Below are 16,435 nucleotides of genomic sequence, written 5' to 3'. Positions count from 1 at the left end.
GCTGCCCGGGGAGAGGTGTTAGAGCAGTGACAGACGCAGGTACACCTCTCCTCCTATCTTATAGTCCTACGTTCCGCTGCGCTGCCCGGGGAGAGGCGTTAGAGCAGTGACAGATGCAGGTACACCTCTCCTCCTATCTTATAGTCCTACGTTCCGCTGCGCTGCCCGGGGAGAGGCGTTATAGCAGTGACAGACGCAGGTACACCTCTCCTCCTATCTTATAGTCCTACGTTCCGCTGCGCTGCCCGGGGAGAGGCGTTAGAGCAGTGACAGACGCAGGTACACCTCTCCTCCTATCTTATAGTCCTACGTTCCGCTGCGCTGCCCGGGGAGAGGTGTTACAACAGTGACAGACGCAGGTACACCTCTCCTCCTATCTTATAGTCCTACGTTCCGCTGCGCTGCCCGGGGAGAGGCGTTACAGCAGTGACAGACGCAGGTACACCTCTCCTCCTATCTTATAGTCCTACGTTCCGCTGCGCTGCCCGGGGAGAGGCGTTAGAGCAGTGACAGACGCAGGTACACCTCTCCTCCTATCTTATAGTCCTACGTTCCGCTGCGCTGCCCGGGGAGAGGTGTTAGAGCAGTGACAGACGCAGGTACACCTCTCCTATCTTATAGTCCTACGTTCCGCTGCGCTGCCCGGGGAGAGGCGTTACAGCAGTGACAGACGCAGGTACACCTCTCCTTCTATCTTATAGTCCTACGTTCCGCTGCGCTGCCCGGGGAGAGGCGTTACAGCAGTGACAGACGCAGGTACACCTCTCCTCCTGTCTTATAGTCCTACGTTCCGCTGCGCTGCCCGGGGAGAGACGTTACAGCAGTGACAGACGCAGGTACACCTCTCCTCCTGTCTTATAGTCCTACGTTCCGCTGCGCTGCCCGGGGAGAGGCGTTACAGCAGTGACAGACGCAGGTACACCTCTCCTCCTATCTTATAGTCCTACGTTCCGCTGCGCTGCCCGGGGAGAGGTGTTAGAGCAGTGACAGACGCAGGTACACCTCTCCTATCTTATAGTCCTACGTTCCGCTGCGCTGCCCGGGGAGAGGCGTTACAGCAGTGACAGACGCAGGTACACCTCTCCTTCTATCTTATAGTCCTACGTTCCGCTGCGCTGCCCGGGGAGAGGCGTTACAGCAGTGACAGACGCAGGTACACCTCTCCTCCTGTCTTATAGTCCTACGTTCCGCTGCGCTGCCCGGGGAGAGACGTTACAGCAGTGACAGACGCAGGTACACCTCTCCTCCTGTCTTATAGTCCTACGTTCCGCTGCGCTGCCCGGGGAGAGGCGTTAGAGCAGTGACAGACGCAGGTACACCTCTCCTCCTATCTTATAGTCCTACGTTCCGCTGCGCTGCCCGGGGAGAGGTGTTATAACAGTGACAGACGCAGGTACACCTCTCCTCCTATCTTATAGTCCTACGTTCCGCTGCGCTGCCCGGGGAGAGGAGTTAGAGCAGTGACAGACGCAGGTACACCTCTCCTATCTTATAGTCCTACGTTCCGCTGCGCTGCCTGGGGAGAGGCGTTACAGCAGTGACAGACGCAGGTACACCTCTCCTCCTATCTTATAGTCCTACGTTCCGCTGCGCTGCCCGGGGAGAGGCGTTAGAGCAGTGACAGACGCAGGTACACCTCTCCTCCTATCTTATAGTCCTACGTTCCGCTGCGCTGCCCGGGGAGAGGTGTTAGAGCAGTGACAGACGCAGGTACACCTCTCCTCCTATCTTATAGTCCTACGTTCCGCTGCGCTGCCCGGGGAGAGGCGTTATAGCAGTGACAGACGCAGGTACACCTCTCCTCCTATCTTATAGTCCTACGTTCCGCTGCGCTGCCCGGGGAGAGGCGTTAGAGCAGTGACAGACGCAGGTACACCTCTCCTCCTATCTTATAGTCCTACGTTCCGCTGCGCTGCCCGGGGAGAGGCGTTAGAGCAGTGACAGACGCAGGTACACCTCTCCTCCTATCTTATAGTCCTACGTTCCGCTGCGCTGCCCGGGGAGAGGTGTTAGAGCAGTGACAGACGCAGGTACACCTCTCCTCCTATCTTATAGTCCTACGTTCCGCTGCGCTGCCCGGGGAGAGGCGTTAGAGCAGTGACAGACGCAGGTACACCTCTCCTCCTATCTTATAGTCCTACGTTCCGCTGCGCTGCCCGGGGAGAGGCGTTAGAGCAGTGACAGACGCAGGTACACCTCTCCTCCTATCTTATAGTCCTACGTTCCGCTGCGCTGCCCGGGGAGAGGAGTTAGAGCAGTGACAGACGCAGGTACACCTCTCCTCCTATCTTATAGTCCTACGTTCCGCTGCGCTGCCCGGGGAGAGGCGTTACAGCAGTGACAGACGCAGGTACACCTCTCCTCCTATCTTATAGTCCTACGTTCCGCTGCGCTGCCCGGGGAGAGGAGTTAGAGCAGTGACAGACGCAGGTACACCTCTCCTCCTATCTTATAGTCCTACGTTCCGCTGCGCTGCCCGGGGAGAGGCGTTACAGCAGTGACAGACGCAGGTACACCTCTCCTCCTATCTTATAGTCCTACGTTCCGCTGCGCTGCCTGGGGAGAGGCGTTACAGCAGTGACAGACGCAGGTACACCTCTCCTCCTATCTTATAGTCCTACGTTCCGCTGCGCTGCCCGGGGAGAGGCGTTACAGCAGTGACAGACGCAGGTACACCTCTCCTCCTATCTTATAGTCCTACGTTCCGCTGCGCTGCCCGGGGAGAGGCGTTATAGCAGTGACAGACGCAGGTACACCTCTCCTCCTATCTTATAGTCCTACGTTCCGCTGCGCTGCCCGGGGAGAGACGTTAGAGCAGTGACAGACGCAGGTACACCTCTCCTCCTATCTTATAGTCCTACGTTCCGCTGCGCTGCCCGGGGAGAGGTGTTACAGCAGTGACAGACGCAGGTACACCTCTCCTCCTATCTTATAGTCCTACGTTCCGATGCGCTGCCCGGGGAGAGGTGTTACAGCAGTGACAGACGCAGGTACACCTCTCCTATCTTATAGTCCTACGTTCCGCTGCGCTGCCCGGGGAGAGGCGTTACAGCAGTGACAGACGCAGGTACACCTCTCCTCCTATCTTATAGTCCTACGTTCCGCTGCGCTGCCCGGGGAGAGGCGTTACAGCAGTGACAGACGCAGGTACACCTCTCCTTCTATCTTATAGTCCTACGTTCCGCTGCGCTGCCCGGGGAGAGGTGTTACAGCAGTGACAGACGCAGGTACACCTCTCCTCCTATCTTATAGTCCTACATTCCGCTGCGCTGCCCGGGGAGAGGTGTTACAGCAGTGACAGACGCAGGTACACCTCTCCTCCTATCTTATAGTCCTACGTTCCGCTGCGCTGCCCGGGGAGAGGCGTTACAACAGTGACAGACGCAGGTACACCTCTCCTTCTATCTTATAGTCCTACGTTCCGCTGCGCTGCCCGGGGAGAGGCGTTACAGCAGTGACAGACGCAGGTACACCTCTCCTCCTATCTTATAGTCCTACGTTCCGCTGCGCTGCCCGGGGAGAGACGTTACAGCAGTGACAGACGCAGGTACACCTCTCCTCCTATCTTATAGTCCTACGTTCCGCTGCGCTGCCCGGGGAGAGGCGTTACAGCAGTGACAGATGCAGGTACACCTCTCCTCCTATCTTATAGTCCTACGTTCCGCTGCGCTGCCCGGGGAGAGGTGTTACAACAGTGACAGACGCAGGTACACCTCTCCTCCTATCTTATAGTCCTATGTTCCGCTGCGCTGCCCGGGGAGAGACGTTACAGCAGTGACAGACGCAGGTACACCTCTCCTTCTATCTTATAGTCCTACGTTCCGCTGCGCTGCCCGGGGAGAGGTGTTACAACAGTGACAGACGCAGGTACACCTCTCCTCCTATCTTATAGTCCTACGTTCCGCTGCGCTGCCCGGGGAGAGGCGTTACAGCAGTGACAGACGCAGGTACACCTCTCCTCCTATCTTATAGTCCTACGTTCCGCTGCGCTGCCCGGGGAGAGGCGTTAGAGCAGTGACAGACGCAGGTACACCTCTCCTCCTGTCTTATAGTCCTACGTTCCGCTGCGCTGCCCGGGGAGAGACGTTATAGCAGTGACAGACGCAGGTACACCTCTCCTCCTATCTTATAGTCCTACGTTCCGCTGCGCTGCCCGGGGAGAGGCGTTACAGCAGTGACAGACGCAGGTACACCTCTCCTCCTATCTTATAGTCCTACGTTCCGCTGCGCTGCCCGGGGAGAGGCGTTAGAGCAGTGACAGACGCAGGTACACCTCTCCTCCTGTCTTATAGTCCTACGTTCCGCTGCGCTGCCCGGGGAGAGACGTTATAGCAGTGACAGACGCAGGTACACCTCTCCTCCTATCTTATAGTCCTACGTTCCGCTGCGCTGCCCGGGGAGAGGCGTTAGAGCAGTGACAGATGCAGGTACACCTCTCCTCCTATCTTATAGTCCTACGTTCCGCTGCGCTGCCCGGGGAGAGGTGTTACAGCAGTGACAGACGCAGGTACACCTCTCCTCCTATCTTATAGTCCTACGTTCCGCTGCGCTGCCCGGGGAGAGACGTTACAGCAGTGACAGACGCAGGTACACCTCTCCTATCTTATAGTCCTACGTTCCGCTGCGCTGCCCGGGGAGAGGTGTTACAGCAGTGACAGACGCAGGTACACCTCTCCTATCTTATAGTCCTACGTTCCGCTGCGCTGCCCGGGGAGAGGAGTTAGAGCAGTGACAGACACAGGTACACCTCTCCTCCTATCTTATAGTCCTACGTTCCGCTGCGCTGCCCGGGGAGAGGCGTTACAGCAGTGACAGACGCAGGTACACCTCTCCTCCTGTCTTATAGTCCTACGTTCCGCTGCGCTGCCCGGGGAGAGACGTTACAGCAGTGACAGACGCAGGTACACCTCTCCTCCTATCCTATAGTCCTACGTTCCGCTGCGCTGCCCGGGGAGAGGCGTTACAGCAGTGACAGACGCAGGTACACCTCTCCTCCTATCTTATAGTCCTACGTTCCGCTGCGCTGCCCGGGGAGAGGCGTTACAGCAGTGACAGACGCAGGTACACCTCTCCTCCTGTCTTATAGTCCTACGTTCCGCTGCGCTGCCCGGGGAGAGACGTTACAGCAGTGACAGACGCAGGTACACCTCTCCTCCTATCCTATAGTCCTACGTTCCGCTGCGCTGCCCGGGGAGAGGTGTTACAGCAGTGACAGACGCAGGTACACCTCTCCTCCTATCTTATAGTCCTACGTTCCGCTGCGCTGCCTGGGGAGAGGTGTTACAGCAGTGACAGACGCAGGTACACCTCTCCTCCTGTCTTATAGTCCTACGTTCCGCTGCGCTGCCCGGGGAGAGACGTTACAGCAGTGACAGACGCAGGTACACCTCTCCTCCTATCTTATAGTCCTACGTTCCGCTGCGCTGCCCGGGGAGAGGCGTTAGAGCAGTGACAGACGCAGGTACACCTCTCCTATCTTATAGTCCTACGTTCCGCTGCGCTGCCCGGGGAGAGGCGTTACAGCAGTGACAGACGCAGGTACACCTCTCCTCCTATCTTATAGTCCTACGTTCCGCTGCGCTGCCCGGGGAGAGGAGTTAGAGCAGTGACAGACGCAGGTACACCTCTCCTCCTATCTTATAGTCCTACGTTCCGCTGCGCTGCCCGGGGAGAGGCGTTACAGCAGTGACAGACGCAGGTACACCTCTCCTCCTATCTTATAGTCCTACGTTCCGCTGCGCTGCCCGGGGAGAGGTGTTACAGCAGTGACAGATGCAGGCTACACCTCTCCTCCTATCTTATAGTCCTACGTTCCGCTGCGCTGCCCGGGGAGAGGTGTTATAACAGTGACAGACGCAGGTACACCTCTCCTCCTATCTTATAGTCCTACGTTCCGCTGCGCTGCCCGGGGAGAGACGTTACAGCAGTGACAGATGCAGGTACACCTCTCCTCCTATCTTATAGTCCTACGTTCCGCTGCGCTGCCCGGGGAGAGACGTTACAGCAGTGACAGATGCAGGTACACCTCTCCTCCTATCTTATAGTCCTACGTTCCGCTGCGCTGCCCGGGGAGAGACGTTATAGCAGTGACAGATGCAGGTACACCTCTCCTCCTATCTTATAGTCCTACGTTCCGCTGCGCTGCCCGGGGAGAGACGTTACGGCAGTGACAGACGCAGGTACACCTCTCCTCCTATCTTATAGTCCTACGTTCCGCTGCGCTGCCCGGGGAGAGGAGTTACAGCAGTGACAGGCGCAGGTACACCTCTCCTCCTATCTTATAGTCCTACGTTCCGCTGCGCTGCCCGGGGAGAGGTGTTAGAGCAGTGACAGACGCAGGTACACCTCTCCTTCTATCTTATAGTCCTACGTTCCGCTGCGCTGCCCGGGGAGAGGCGTTACAGCAGTGACAGACGCAGGTACACCTCTCCTCCTATCTTATAGTCCTACGTTCCGCTGCGCTGCCCGGGGAGAGGCGTTACAGCAGTGACAGATGCAGGTACACCTCTCCTCCTATCTTATAGTCCTACGTTCCGCTGCGCTGCCCGGGGAGAGGTGTTACAGCAGTGACAGACGCAGGTACACCTCTCCTCCTATCTTATAGTCCTACGTTCCGCTGCGCTGCCCGGGGAGAGGTGTTACAGCAGTGACAGACGCAGGTACACCTCTCCTCCTATCTTATAGTCCTACGTTCCGCTGCGCTGCCCGGGGAGAGACGTTACAGCAGTGACAGACGCAGGTACACCTCTCCTCCTATCTTATAGTCCTACGTTCCGCTGCGCTGCCCGGGGAGAGGCGTTATAGCAGTGACAGATGCAGGTACACCTCTCCTCCTATCTTATAGTCCTACGTTCCGCTGCGCTGCCCGGGGAGAGGAGTTAGAGCAGTGACAGACGCAGGTACACCTCTCCTCCTATCTTATAGTCCTACGTTCCGCTGCGCTGCCCGGGGAGAGGCGTTATAGCAGTGACAGACGCAGGTACACCTCTCCTCCTATCTTATAGTCCTACGTTCCGCTGCGCTGCCCGGGGAGAGGCGTTATAGCAGTGACAGATGCAGGTACACCTCTCCTCCTATCTTATAGTCCTACGTTCCGCTGCGCTGCCCGGGGAGAGGAGTTAGAGCAGTGACAGACGCAGGTACACCTCTCCTCCTATCTTATAGTCCTACGTTCCGCTGCGCTGCCCGGGGAGAGGAGTTAGAGCAGTGACAGATGCAGGTACACCTCTCCTTCTATCTTATAGTCCTATGTTCCGCTGCGCTGCCCGGGGAGAGGCGTTACAGCAGTGACAGACGCAGGTACACCTCTCCTCCTATCTTATAGTCCTACGTTCCGCTGCGCTGCCCGGGGAGAGACGTTACAGCAGTGACAGACGCAGGTACACCTCTCCTCCTATCTTATAGTCCTACGTTCCGCTGCGCTGCCCGGGGAGAGGCGTTACAGCAGTGACAGACGCAGGTACACCTCTCCTCCTGTCTTATAGTCCTACGTTCCGCTGCGCTGCCCGGGGAGAGGCGTTACAGCAGTGACAGACGCAGGTACACCTCTCCTCCTATCTTATAGTCCTACGTTCCGCTGCGCTGCCCGGGGAGAGGCGTTACAGCAGTGACAGACGCAGGTACACCTCTCCTCCTGTCTTATAGTCCTACGTTCCGCTGCGCTGCCCGGGGAGAGACGTTACAGCAGTGACAGACGCAGGTACACCTCTCCTTCTATCTTATAGTCCTATGTTCCGCTGCGCTGCCCGGGGAGAGGCGTTACAGCAGTGACAGACGCAGGTACACCTCTCCTCCTATCTTATAGTCCTACGTTCCGCTGCGCTGCCCGGGGAGAGGCGTTAGAGCAGTGACAGACGCAGGTACACCTCTCCTCCTATCTTATAGTCCTACGTTCCGATGCGCTGCCCGGGGAGAGACGTTACAGCAGTGACAGACGCAGGTACACCTCTCCTCCTGTCTTATAGTCCTACGTTCCGCTGCGCTGCCCGGGGAGAGGCGTTACAGCAGTGACAGACGCAGGTACACCTCTCCTTCTATCTTATAGTCCTACGTTCCGCTGCGCTGCCCGGGGAGAGGCGTTACAGCAGTGACAGACGCAGGTACACCTCTCCTCCTATCTTATAGTCCTACGTTCCGCTGCGCTGCCCGGGGAGAGACGTTACAGCAGTGACAGACGCAGGTACACCTCTCCTCCTATCTTATAGTCCTACGTTCCGCTGCGCTGCCCGGGGAGAGGGGTTACAGCAGTGACAGACGCAGGTACACCTCTCCTCCTATCTTATAGTCCTATGTTCCGCTGCGCTGCCCGGGGAGAGGCGTTATAGCAGTGACAGACGCAGGTACACCTCTCCTCCTATCTTATAGTCCTATGTTCCGCTGCGCTGCCCGGGGAGAGGCGTTAGAGCAGTGACAGACGCAGGTACACCTCTCCTCCTATCTTATAGTCCTACGTTCCGCTGCGCTGCCCGGGGAGAGGCGTTACAGCAGTGACAGACGCAGGTACACCTCTCCTCCTATCTTATAGTCCTACGTTCCGCTGCGCTGCCCGGGGAGAGACGTTACAGCAGTGACAGACGCAGGCACACCTCTCCTCCTATCTTATAGTCCTACGTTCCGCTGCGCTGCCCGGGGAGAGGGGTTACAGCAGTGACAGACGCAGGTACACCTCTCCTCCTATCTTATAGTCCTACGTTCCGCTGCGCTGCCCGGGGAGAGGAGTTACAGCAGTGACAGATGCAGGTACACCTCTCCTCCTATCTTATAGTCCTATGTTCCGCTGCGCTGCCCGGGGAGAGGCGTTATAGCAGTGACAGACGCAGGTACACCTCTCCTCCTATCTTATAGTCCTATGTTCCGCTGCGCTGCCCGGGGAGAGACGTTACAGCAGTGACAGACGCAGGTACACCTCTCCTCCTATCTTATAGTCCTACGTTCCGCTGCGCTGCCCGGGGAGAGGCGTTACAGCAGTGACAGACGCAGGTACACCTCTCCTCCTATCTTATAGTCCTATGTTCCGCTGCGCTGCCCGGGGAGAGACGTTACAGCAGTGACAGACGCAGGTACACCTCTCCTCCTATCTTATAGTCCTACGTTCCGCTGCGCTGCCCGGGGAGAGGCGTTACAGCAGTGACAGACGCAGGTACACCTCTCCTCCTATCTTATAGTCCTACGTTCCGCTGCGCTGCCCGGGGAGAGACGTTAGAGCAGTGACAGACGCAGGTACACCTCTCCTCCTATCTTATAGTCCTACGTTCCGCTGCGCTGCCCGGGGAGAGGAGTTAGAGCAGTGACAGACGCAGGTACACCTCTCCTCCTATCTTATAGTCCTACGTTCCGCTGCGCTGCCCGGGGAGAGGCGTTAGAGCAGTGACAGACGCAGGTACACCTCTCCTCCTATCTTATAGTCCTACGTTCCGCTGCGCTGCCCGGGGAGAGGCGTTAGAGCAGTGACAGACGCAGGTACACCTCTCCTCCTATCTTATAGTCCTACGTTCCGCTGCGCTGCCCGGGGAGAGGCGTTACAGCAGTGACAGACGCAGGTACACCTCTCCTCCTATCTTATAGTCCTACGTTCCGCTGCGCTGCCCGGGGAGAGGGGTTACAGCAGTGACAGACGCAGGTACACCTCTCCTCCTATCTTATAGTCCTACGTTCCGATGCGCTGCCCGGGGAGAGGCGTTATAGCAGTGACAGACGCAGGTACACCTCTCCTCCTATCTTATAGTCCTACGTTCCGCTGCGCTGCCCGGGGAGAGGCGTTACAGCAGTGACAGACGCAGGTACACCTCTCCTCCTATCTTATAGTCCTACGTTCCGCTGCGCTGCCCGGGGAGAGGAGTTAGAGCAGTGACAGACGCAGGTACACCTCTCCTTCTATCTTATAGTCCTACGTTCCGCTGCGCTGCCCGGGGAGAGGTGTTAGAGCAGTGACAGACGCAGGTACACCTCTCCTCCTATCTTATAGTCCTACGTTCCGCTGCGCTGCCCGGGGAGAGGCGTTAGAGCAGTGACAGACGCAGGTACACCTCTCCTCCTATCTTATAGTCCTACGTTCCGCTGCGCTGCCCGGGGAGAGGCGTTACAGCAGTGACAGACGCAGGTACACCTCTCCTCCTATCTTATAGTCCTACGTTCCGCTGCGCTGCCCGGGGAGAGGTGTTACAGCAGTGACAGATGCAGGTACACCTCTCCTCCTATCTTATAGTCCTACGTTCCGCTGCGCTGCCCGGGGAGAGGCGTTATAGCAGTGACAGACGCAGGTACACCTCTCCTCCTATCTTATAGTCCTACGTTCCGCTGCGCTGCCCGGGGAGAGGTGTTATAACAGTGACAGACGCAGGTACACCTCTCCTCCTATCTTATAGTCCTACGTTCCGCTGCGCTGCCCGGGGAGAGGTGTTATAACAGTGACAGACGCAGGTACACCTCTCCTCCTATCTTATAGTCCTACGTTCCGCTGCGCTGCCCGGGGAGAGGCGTTACAGCAGTGACAGACGCAGGTACACCTCTCCTCCTATCTTATAGTCCTACGTTCCGCTGCGCTGCCCGGGGAGAGGCGTTACAGCAGTGACAGACGCAGGTACACCTCTCCTTCTATCTTATAGTCCTACGTTCCGCTGCGCTGCCCGGGGAGATGTGTTACAGCAGTGACAGACGCAGGTACACCTCTCCTCCTATCTTATAGTCCTACGTTCCGCTGCGCTGCCCGGGGAGAGGCGTTAGAGCAGTGACAGACGCAGGTACACCTCTCCTCCTATCTTATAGTCCTACGTTCCGCTGCGCTGCCCGGGGAGAGGCGTTACAGCAGTGACAGACGCAGGTACACCTCTCCTCCTATCTTATAGTCCTACGTTCCGCTGCGCTGCCCGGGGAGAGACGTTACAGCAGTGACAGACGCAGGTACACCTCTCCTCCTATCTTATAGTCCTACGTTCCGCTGCGCTGCCCGGGGAGAGGCGTTACAGCAGTGACAGACGCAGGTACACCTCTCCTCCTATCTTATAGTCCTACGTTCCGCTGCGCTGCCCGGGGAGAGGCGTTACAGCAGTGACAGACGCAGGTACACCTCTCCTCCTATCTTATAGTCCTACGTTCCGCTGCGCTGCCCGGGGAGAGGCGTTAGAGCAGTGACAGACGCAGGTACACCTCTCCTTCTATCTTATAGTCCTACGTTCCGCTGCGCTGCCCGGGGAGAGACGTTACAGCAGTGACAGATGCAGGTACACCTCTCCTCCTATCTTATAGTCCTATGTTCCGCTGCGCTGCCCGGGGAGAGGAGTTACAGCAGTGACAGACGCAGGTACACCTCTCCTCCTATCTTATAGTCCTACGTTCCGCTGCGCTGCCCGGGGAGAGGTGTTAGAGCAGTGACAGACGCAGGTACACCTCTCCTCCTATCTTATAGTCCTACGTTCCGCTGCGCTGCCCGGGGAGAGACGTTACAGCAGTGACAGACGCAGGTACACCTCTCCTCCTATCTTATAGTCCTACGTTCCGCTGCGCTGCCCGGGGAGAGGCGTTATAGCAGTGACAGACGCAGGTACACCTCTCCTCCTATCTTATAGTCCTACGTTCCGCTGCGCTGCCCGGGGAGAGGAGTTAGAGCAGTGACAGATGCAGGTACACCTCTCCTCCTATCTTATAGTCCTACGTTCCGCTGCGCTGCCCGGGGAGAGGTGTTACAGCAGTGACAGACGCAGGTACACCTCTCCTCCTATCTTATAGTCCTACGTTCCGCTGCGCTGCCCGGGGAGAGGCGTTATAGCAGTGACAGACGCAGGTACACCTCTCCTCCTATCTTATAGTCCTACGTTCCGCTGCGCTGCCCGGGGAGAGGTGTTACAGCAGTGACAGACGCAGGTACACCTCTCCTCCTATCTTATAGTCCTACGTTCCGCTGCGCTGCCCGGGGAGAGGTGTTACAGCAGTGACAGACGCAGGTACACCTCTCCTCCTATCTTATAGTCCTACGTTCCGCTGCGCTGCCCGGGGAGAGACGTTACAGCAGTGACAGATGCAGGTACACCTCTCCTCCTATCTTATAGTCCTACGTTCCGCTGCGCTGCCCGGGGAGAGGCGTTACAGCAGTGACAGACGCAGGTACACCTCTCCTCCTATCTTATAGTCCTACGTTCCGCTGCGCTTCCCGGGGAGAGGAGTTAGAGCAGTGACAGACGCAGGTACACCTCTCCTCCTATCTTATAGTCCTACGTTCCGCTGCGCTGCCCGGGGAGAGGGGTTAGAGCAGTGACAGATGCAGGTACACCTCTCCTCCTATCTTATAGTCCTACGTTCCGCTGCGCTGCCCGGGGAGAGACGTTACAGCAGTGACAGACGCAGGTACACCTCTCCTCCTATCTTATAGTCCTACGTTCCGCTGCGCTGCCCGGGGAGAGGAGTTAGAGCAGTGACAGACGCAGGTACACCTCTCCTATCTTATAGTCCTATGTTCCGCTGCGCTGCCCGGGGAGAGGCGTTAAAGCAGTGACAGACGCAGGAGATTAGTGTAACATGGCAGTGAATGGGGAACACGGCTTCCCTTTCCCATCAGTAGGGATCCCATTGTGCCTCTGCTCTGATGCTGCCCTGTGCCCCAGGAATTGGAGAGGGATGGTCAGATCTCTCCATGGTCCCATATGTGTCGCTGTTAGCTCTAGTCTTATGCTGGCCATCCACTGAACAATGCAGGAGACGATCCGGCCGCCTTGTGTAACTGGCTAAGCGATGGGAACAGTCACGGCGTTCTCCCCACTTTCTAGCATTGTTGTAGCTGAGACTTTGTCCCGTCTTCTCAGGAGGAGCGATCGAGAAGTGAGCACAACCTGGTGAACATCCAGAAAACTCACGAGCGGATGCAGACTGAGAACAAGAGTGAGTATGACCGGCCGTGTCTCTGTCCTAGGCTGCACTTTCCCAGCATTCCCTCCAGCTGCCAATTACATGTTATGGTGAGAGAGGAACTCTCTATCTCTTTCACTGTCTCTGTTTTATGATAAATGCTGATAGCTGTTTCCTACACTGGCCAGCCCTAATGAGGGAGACGTAGTTTGTAGGTGGGATAATATTATCCTGCCGTATATCTGAATAACTCAGCAAATGTCTCCTCTCTCTCCTCAGTCTCTCCGTATTACCGCACCAAACTGCGTGGTCTATACACAACCGCCAAGGCCGACGCTGAGGCAGAGTGCAAGTGAGTGCTTTCTCCAAACAGGCCGCCTCCGTCACGTATGGGCTAGCACTGAAACTGCACGCGCACATCACTACATCCCAGTGGAAGCAGTGCAGGGGTGGGCAGTCTGCTGGGTCCTGTATTCATCCATGTGTGGCTCTTATTCCCTGTGTCTTTCCTATCCAGCATCCTGCGCAGATCTCTGGATAAGATTGCCGAGATAAAGTCCCTTCTGGAGGAGAGACGTATCGGTGAGTGTCTCGGCTTGTCCCACACGTAGTGTTTCAGGGCTAGATTACCAGTCTGCTCACGCCATCACTACTCCTTCTCCTCCAGCTGCAAAGATTGCCGGCCTGTATCATGACTCTGAGCCTCCCAGGAAGACTATGAGACGGGGTGTGCTGATGACGCTGCTCCAGCAGTCCGCCATGACGCTCCCTTTGTGGATTGGAAAACCCGGAGAGAAGTGAGTGAGGGCTCTGGGAATCCGGCCGCTAATTTCCATGTCTGCTTTCCCTGCTGTTCAGCAGAATGCTGGTGGTCCGGATCGCTGGCTGTCGATCCCTCTCACCTGGGTTAGTGCTTTCTCCAAACAGGCCGCCTCCATTATGTGGAGCCATTCCAGCGTCCAGTGATTACGTGGCCAAGCCTGGAGACAAGGTGGCAGCTCGGGTTAAAGCTGTGGATGGAGACGAGCAGTGGATACTGGCCGAGGTGGTCAGTTACAGCCACGCCGCCAACAAGTAGGTTCCTGGTTTGGTGGTTTAGCCATCGGCGGGCGTCCCTTCCTGCTGCTCAGGCTGACCTCTCTCTTCTCTTCTAGGTATGAGGTGGACGACATTGACGAGGAAGGAAAAGAGTAAGGATCAGCCAGTCTCTAAATCCCTATTGTACCACCTTTAAGAACAGCTTTCCTATTGGGTAACTTGGTGGCTGAAACGTAGTCACTTAGAAGTTCCTTCAGTAAGAAAACACCAGCTAGGTCCGATAATAACTGTATAATCTGTACTCTTACCCACTTGGCCAATTCCCTTTCAGTCCATCATTTACCCTAAACTGTGTCATAATGGCTCAGGTTCCTGCTGGGCAGCCTGTAAGAAGTGTAGGGAGAGTGTAGTATGTGTCCGTCACACCAGTGACCTCTCTTTGTTACTTGTTGCCAGGCGTCACACGCTCAGTCGCCGGAGGATCATCCCCCTTCCCCAGTGGAAAGCCAACCCAGAAACTGACCCGGAGGCTCTGTTCCAGAAAGATCAACTAGTGCTGGCGCTGTACCCCCAGACCACCTGTTTCTACCGCGCCCTGATCCACACCCCGCCGCAACGGGTAAGAACAACGCACATACAGGGAGTAAGGTGGAGATTGGTTTAGTATGCTTGTTCTAGGCTAGTGGCAGGCAGCCTGTAGCATTACAGCTGCTGTGTGGTACTACACATCCTAGCTTGCCTTGCCAACATTGTAACATACCTTAACAGCAGTACTGTGATAGAGTATGCTGGGATGTGTAGTTCCACAGCAGCTGGAATGCTACAGGTTGCTTACCCCTGTTCTATGCTACACACGATGATGTAGGAAAGAAGAGGGAATGTGAGATTATCATATTTATACTGGACTAGCTGTTCTACCTGTTCTTCTTCTTCAATATACAAGCTGTTCTACCTGTTCTTCTCCTTCTCCTATATACAAGCTGTTCTACCTGTGCTTCTCCTTCTCCTATATACAAGCTGTTCTACCTGTGCTTCTCCTTCATCTATATACAAGCTGTTCTACCTGTGCTTCTCCTTCATCTATATACAAGCTGTTCTACCTGTGCTTCTCCTTCTCCTATATACAAGCTGTTCTACCTGTGCTTCTCCTTCATCTATATACAAGCTGTTCTACCTGTGCTTCTCCTTCTCCTATATACAAGCTGTTCTACCTGTTCTTCTTCTCCTATATACAAGCTGTTCTACCTGTGCTTCTTCTTCTCCTATATACAAGCTGTTCTACCTGTTCTTCTTCTTCTATATACAAGCTGTTCTACCTGTGCTTCTCCTTTTCCTATATACAAGCTGTTCTACCTGTTCTTCTCCTTCATCTATATACAAGCTGTTCTACCCATTCTTCTTCTCCTTCTCCTATATACAAGCTGTTCTACCTGTTCTTCTCCTTCTCCTATATACAAGCTGTTCTACCTGTTCTTCTCCTTCTCCTATATACAAGCTGTTCTACCTTTTCTTCTCCTTCTCCTATATACAAGCTGTTCTACCTGTTCTCCTTCTCCTATATACAAGCTGTTCTACCTGTTCTCCTTCTCCTATATACAAGCTGTTCTACCCGTTCTTCTTCTCCTTCTCCTATATACAAGCTGGTTTACCTGTTCTTCTCCTATATACAAGCTGTTCTACCCGTTCTTCTCCTTCTATATACAAGCTGTTCTACCTTTTCTTCTCCTTCTCCTATATACAAGCTGTTCTACATTTTCTTCTCCTTCTCCTATATACAAGCTGTTCTACCCGTTCTTCTTCTCCTATATACAAGCTGTTCTACCCGTTCTTCTTCTCCTTCTCCTATATACAAGCTGGTTTACCTGTTCTTCTCCTTCTCCTATATACAAGCTGTTCTACCTGTTCTTCTCCTTCTCCTATATACAAGCTGTTCTACCCGTTCTTCTCCTTCTCCTATATACAAGCTGTTCTACCCGTTCTTCTTCTCCTCATATATACAAGCTGTTCTACCCATTCTTCACACAGGATTTTCTGATTTTCACGGTTTTAAATATAAATCTATAGGGATGTAAATTTGAGATGTCTTAATGTAAGTAAATATTAATCCATGGTTTTTGGCGTTACCTGCGGAGCACCTCTAGCAGATGTGGTAAAAAGTGACCATTTTTGTAGTTTATTCCATTCTACACACTGGAGGTGCAATCCAAATTTTGATCCGATTGTCCCTTTGGGTGTTATCGTTCACGCAACCCAAGCCACGCATCGGTAATGACGTCATTATGTCATCCCCTTTTCATTCCCTTAGGGGAGGTTTATTACAATTCTCATTACCTATTTCCCACCTGAAGAATACCTATGTTACATTTCAGCTTCCTGACATAACGGGAAGTAAGAGAATTAGTGATCAGTCAGTCAGTGAGGGCTTTATATATATATATATATATATATATATGAGAGTTATGACATTGGCCCAAATGTATTAAGCCTTAAAAAGGGATAAAGTACCAGCCAATCAGCTCCTATCATTTTTATAACACAGCCAGTTACATGGCATTTGGGA

General features: G+C 55.0%; 1 protein-coding gene across 5 annotated transcripts in view; it reads left to right on the top strand.

The window, feature by feature from the left end:
- SGF29 (SAGA complex associated factor 29) overlaps positions 1–16,435 on the top strand; it is an 88,055-nt gene that overhangs the window by 44,760 nt on the left and 26,860 nt on the right. For all 5 annotated transcript variants that reach the window (XM_063935309.1, XM_063935308.1, XM_063935306.1 and 2 more), the window contains 7 exons: positions 12,795–12,870; positions 13,117–13,189; positions 13,355–13,419; positions 13,505–13,634; positions 13,765–13,911; positions 13,992–14,027; positions 14,332–14,494. In XM_063935309.1, coding sequence (XP_063791379.1) covers positions 12,795–12,870; positions 13,117–13,189; positions 13,355–13,419; positions 13,505–13,634; positions 13,765–13,911; positions 13,992–14,027; positions 14,332–14,494 — 690 coding nt within the window. The remainder of the gene's footprint in view (positions 1–12,794; positions 12,871–13,116; positions 13,190–13,354; positions 13,420–13,504; positions 13,635–13,764; positions 13,912–13,991; positions 14,028–14,331; positions 14,495–16,435) is intronic.

Source organism: Pseudophryne corroboree, chromosome 7, assembly GCF_028390025.1.
Source record: "Pseudophryne corroboree isolate aPseCor3 chromosome 7, aPseCor3.hap2, whole genome shotgun sequence".
NCBI classification, from domain to species: domain Eukaryota; kingdom Metazoa; phylum Chordata; class Amphibia; order Anura; family Myobatrachidae; genus Pseudophryne; species Pseudophryne corroboree.
Note: the sequence above shows the minus strand (reverse complement) of the source record. Positions and strands in the feature narration are given on the sequence as shown.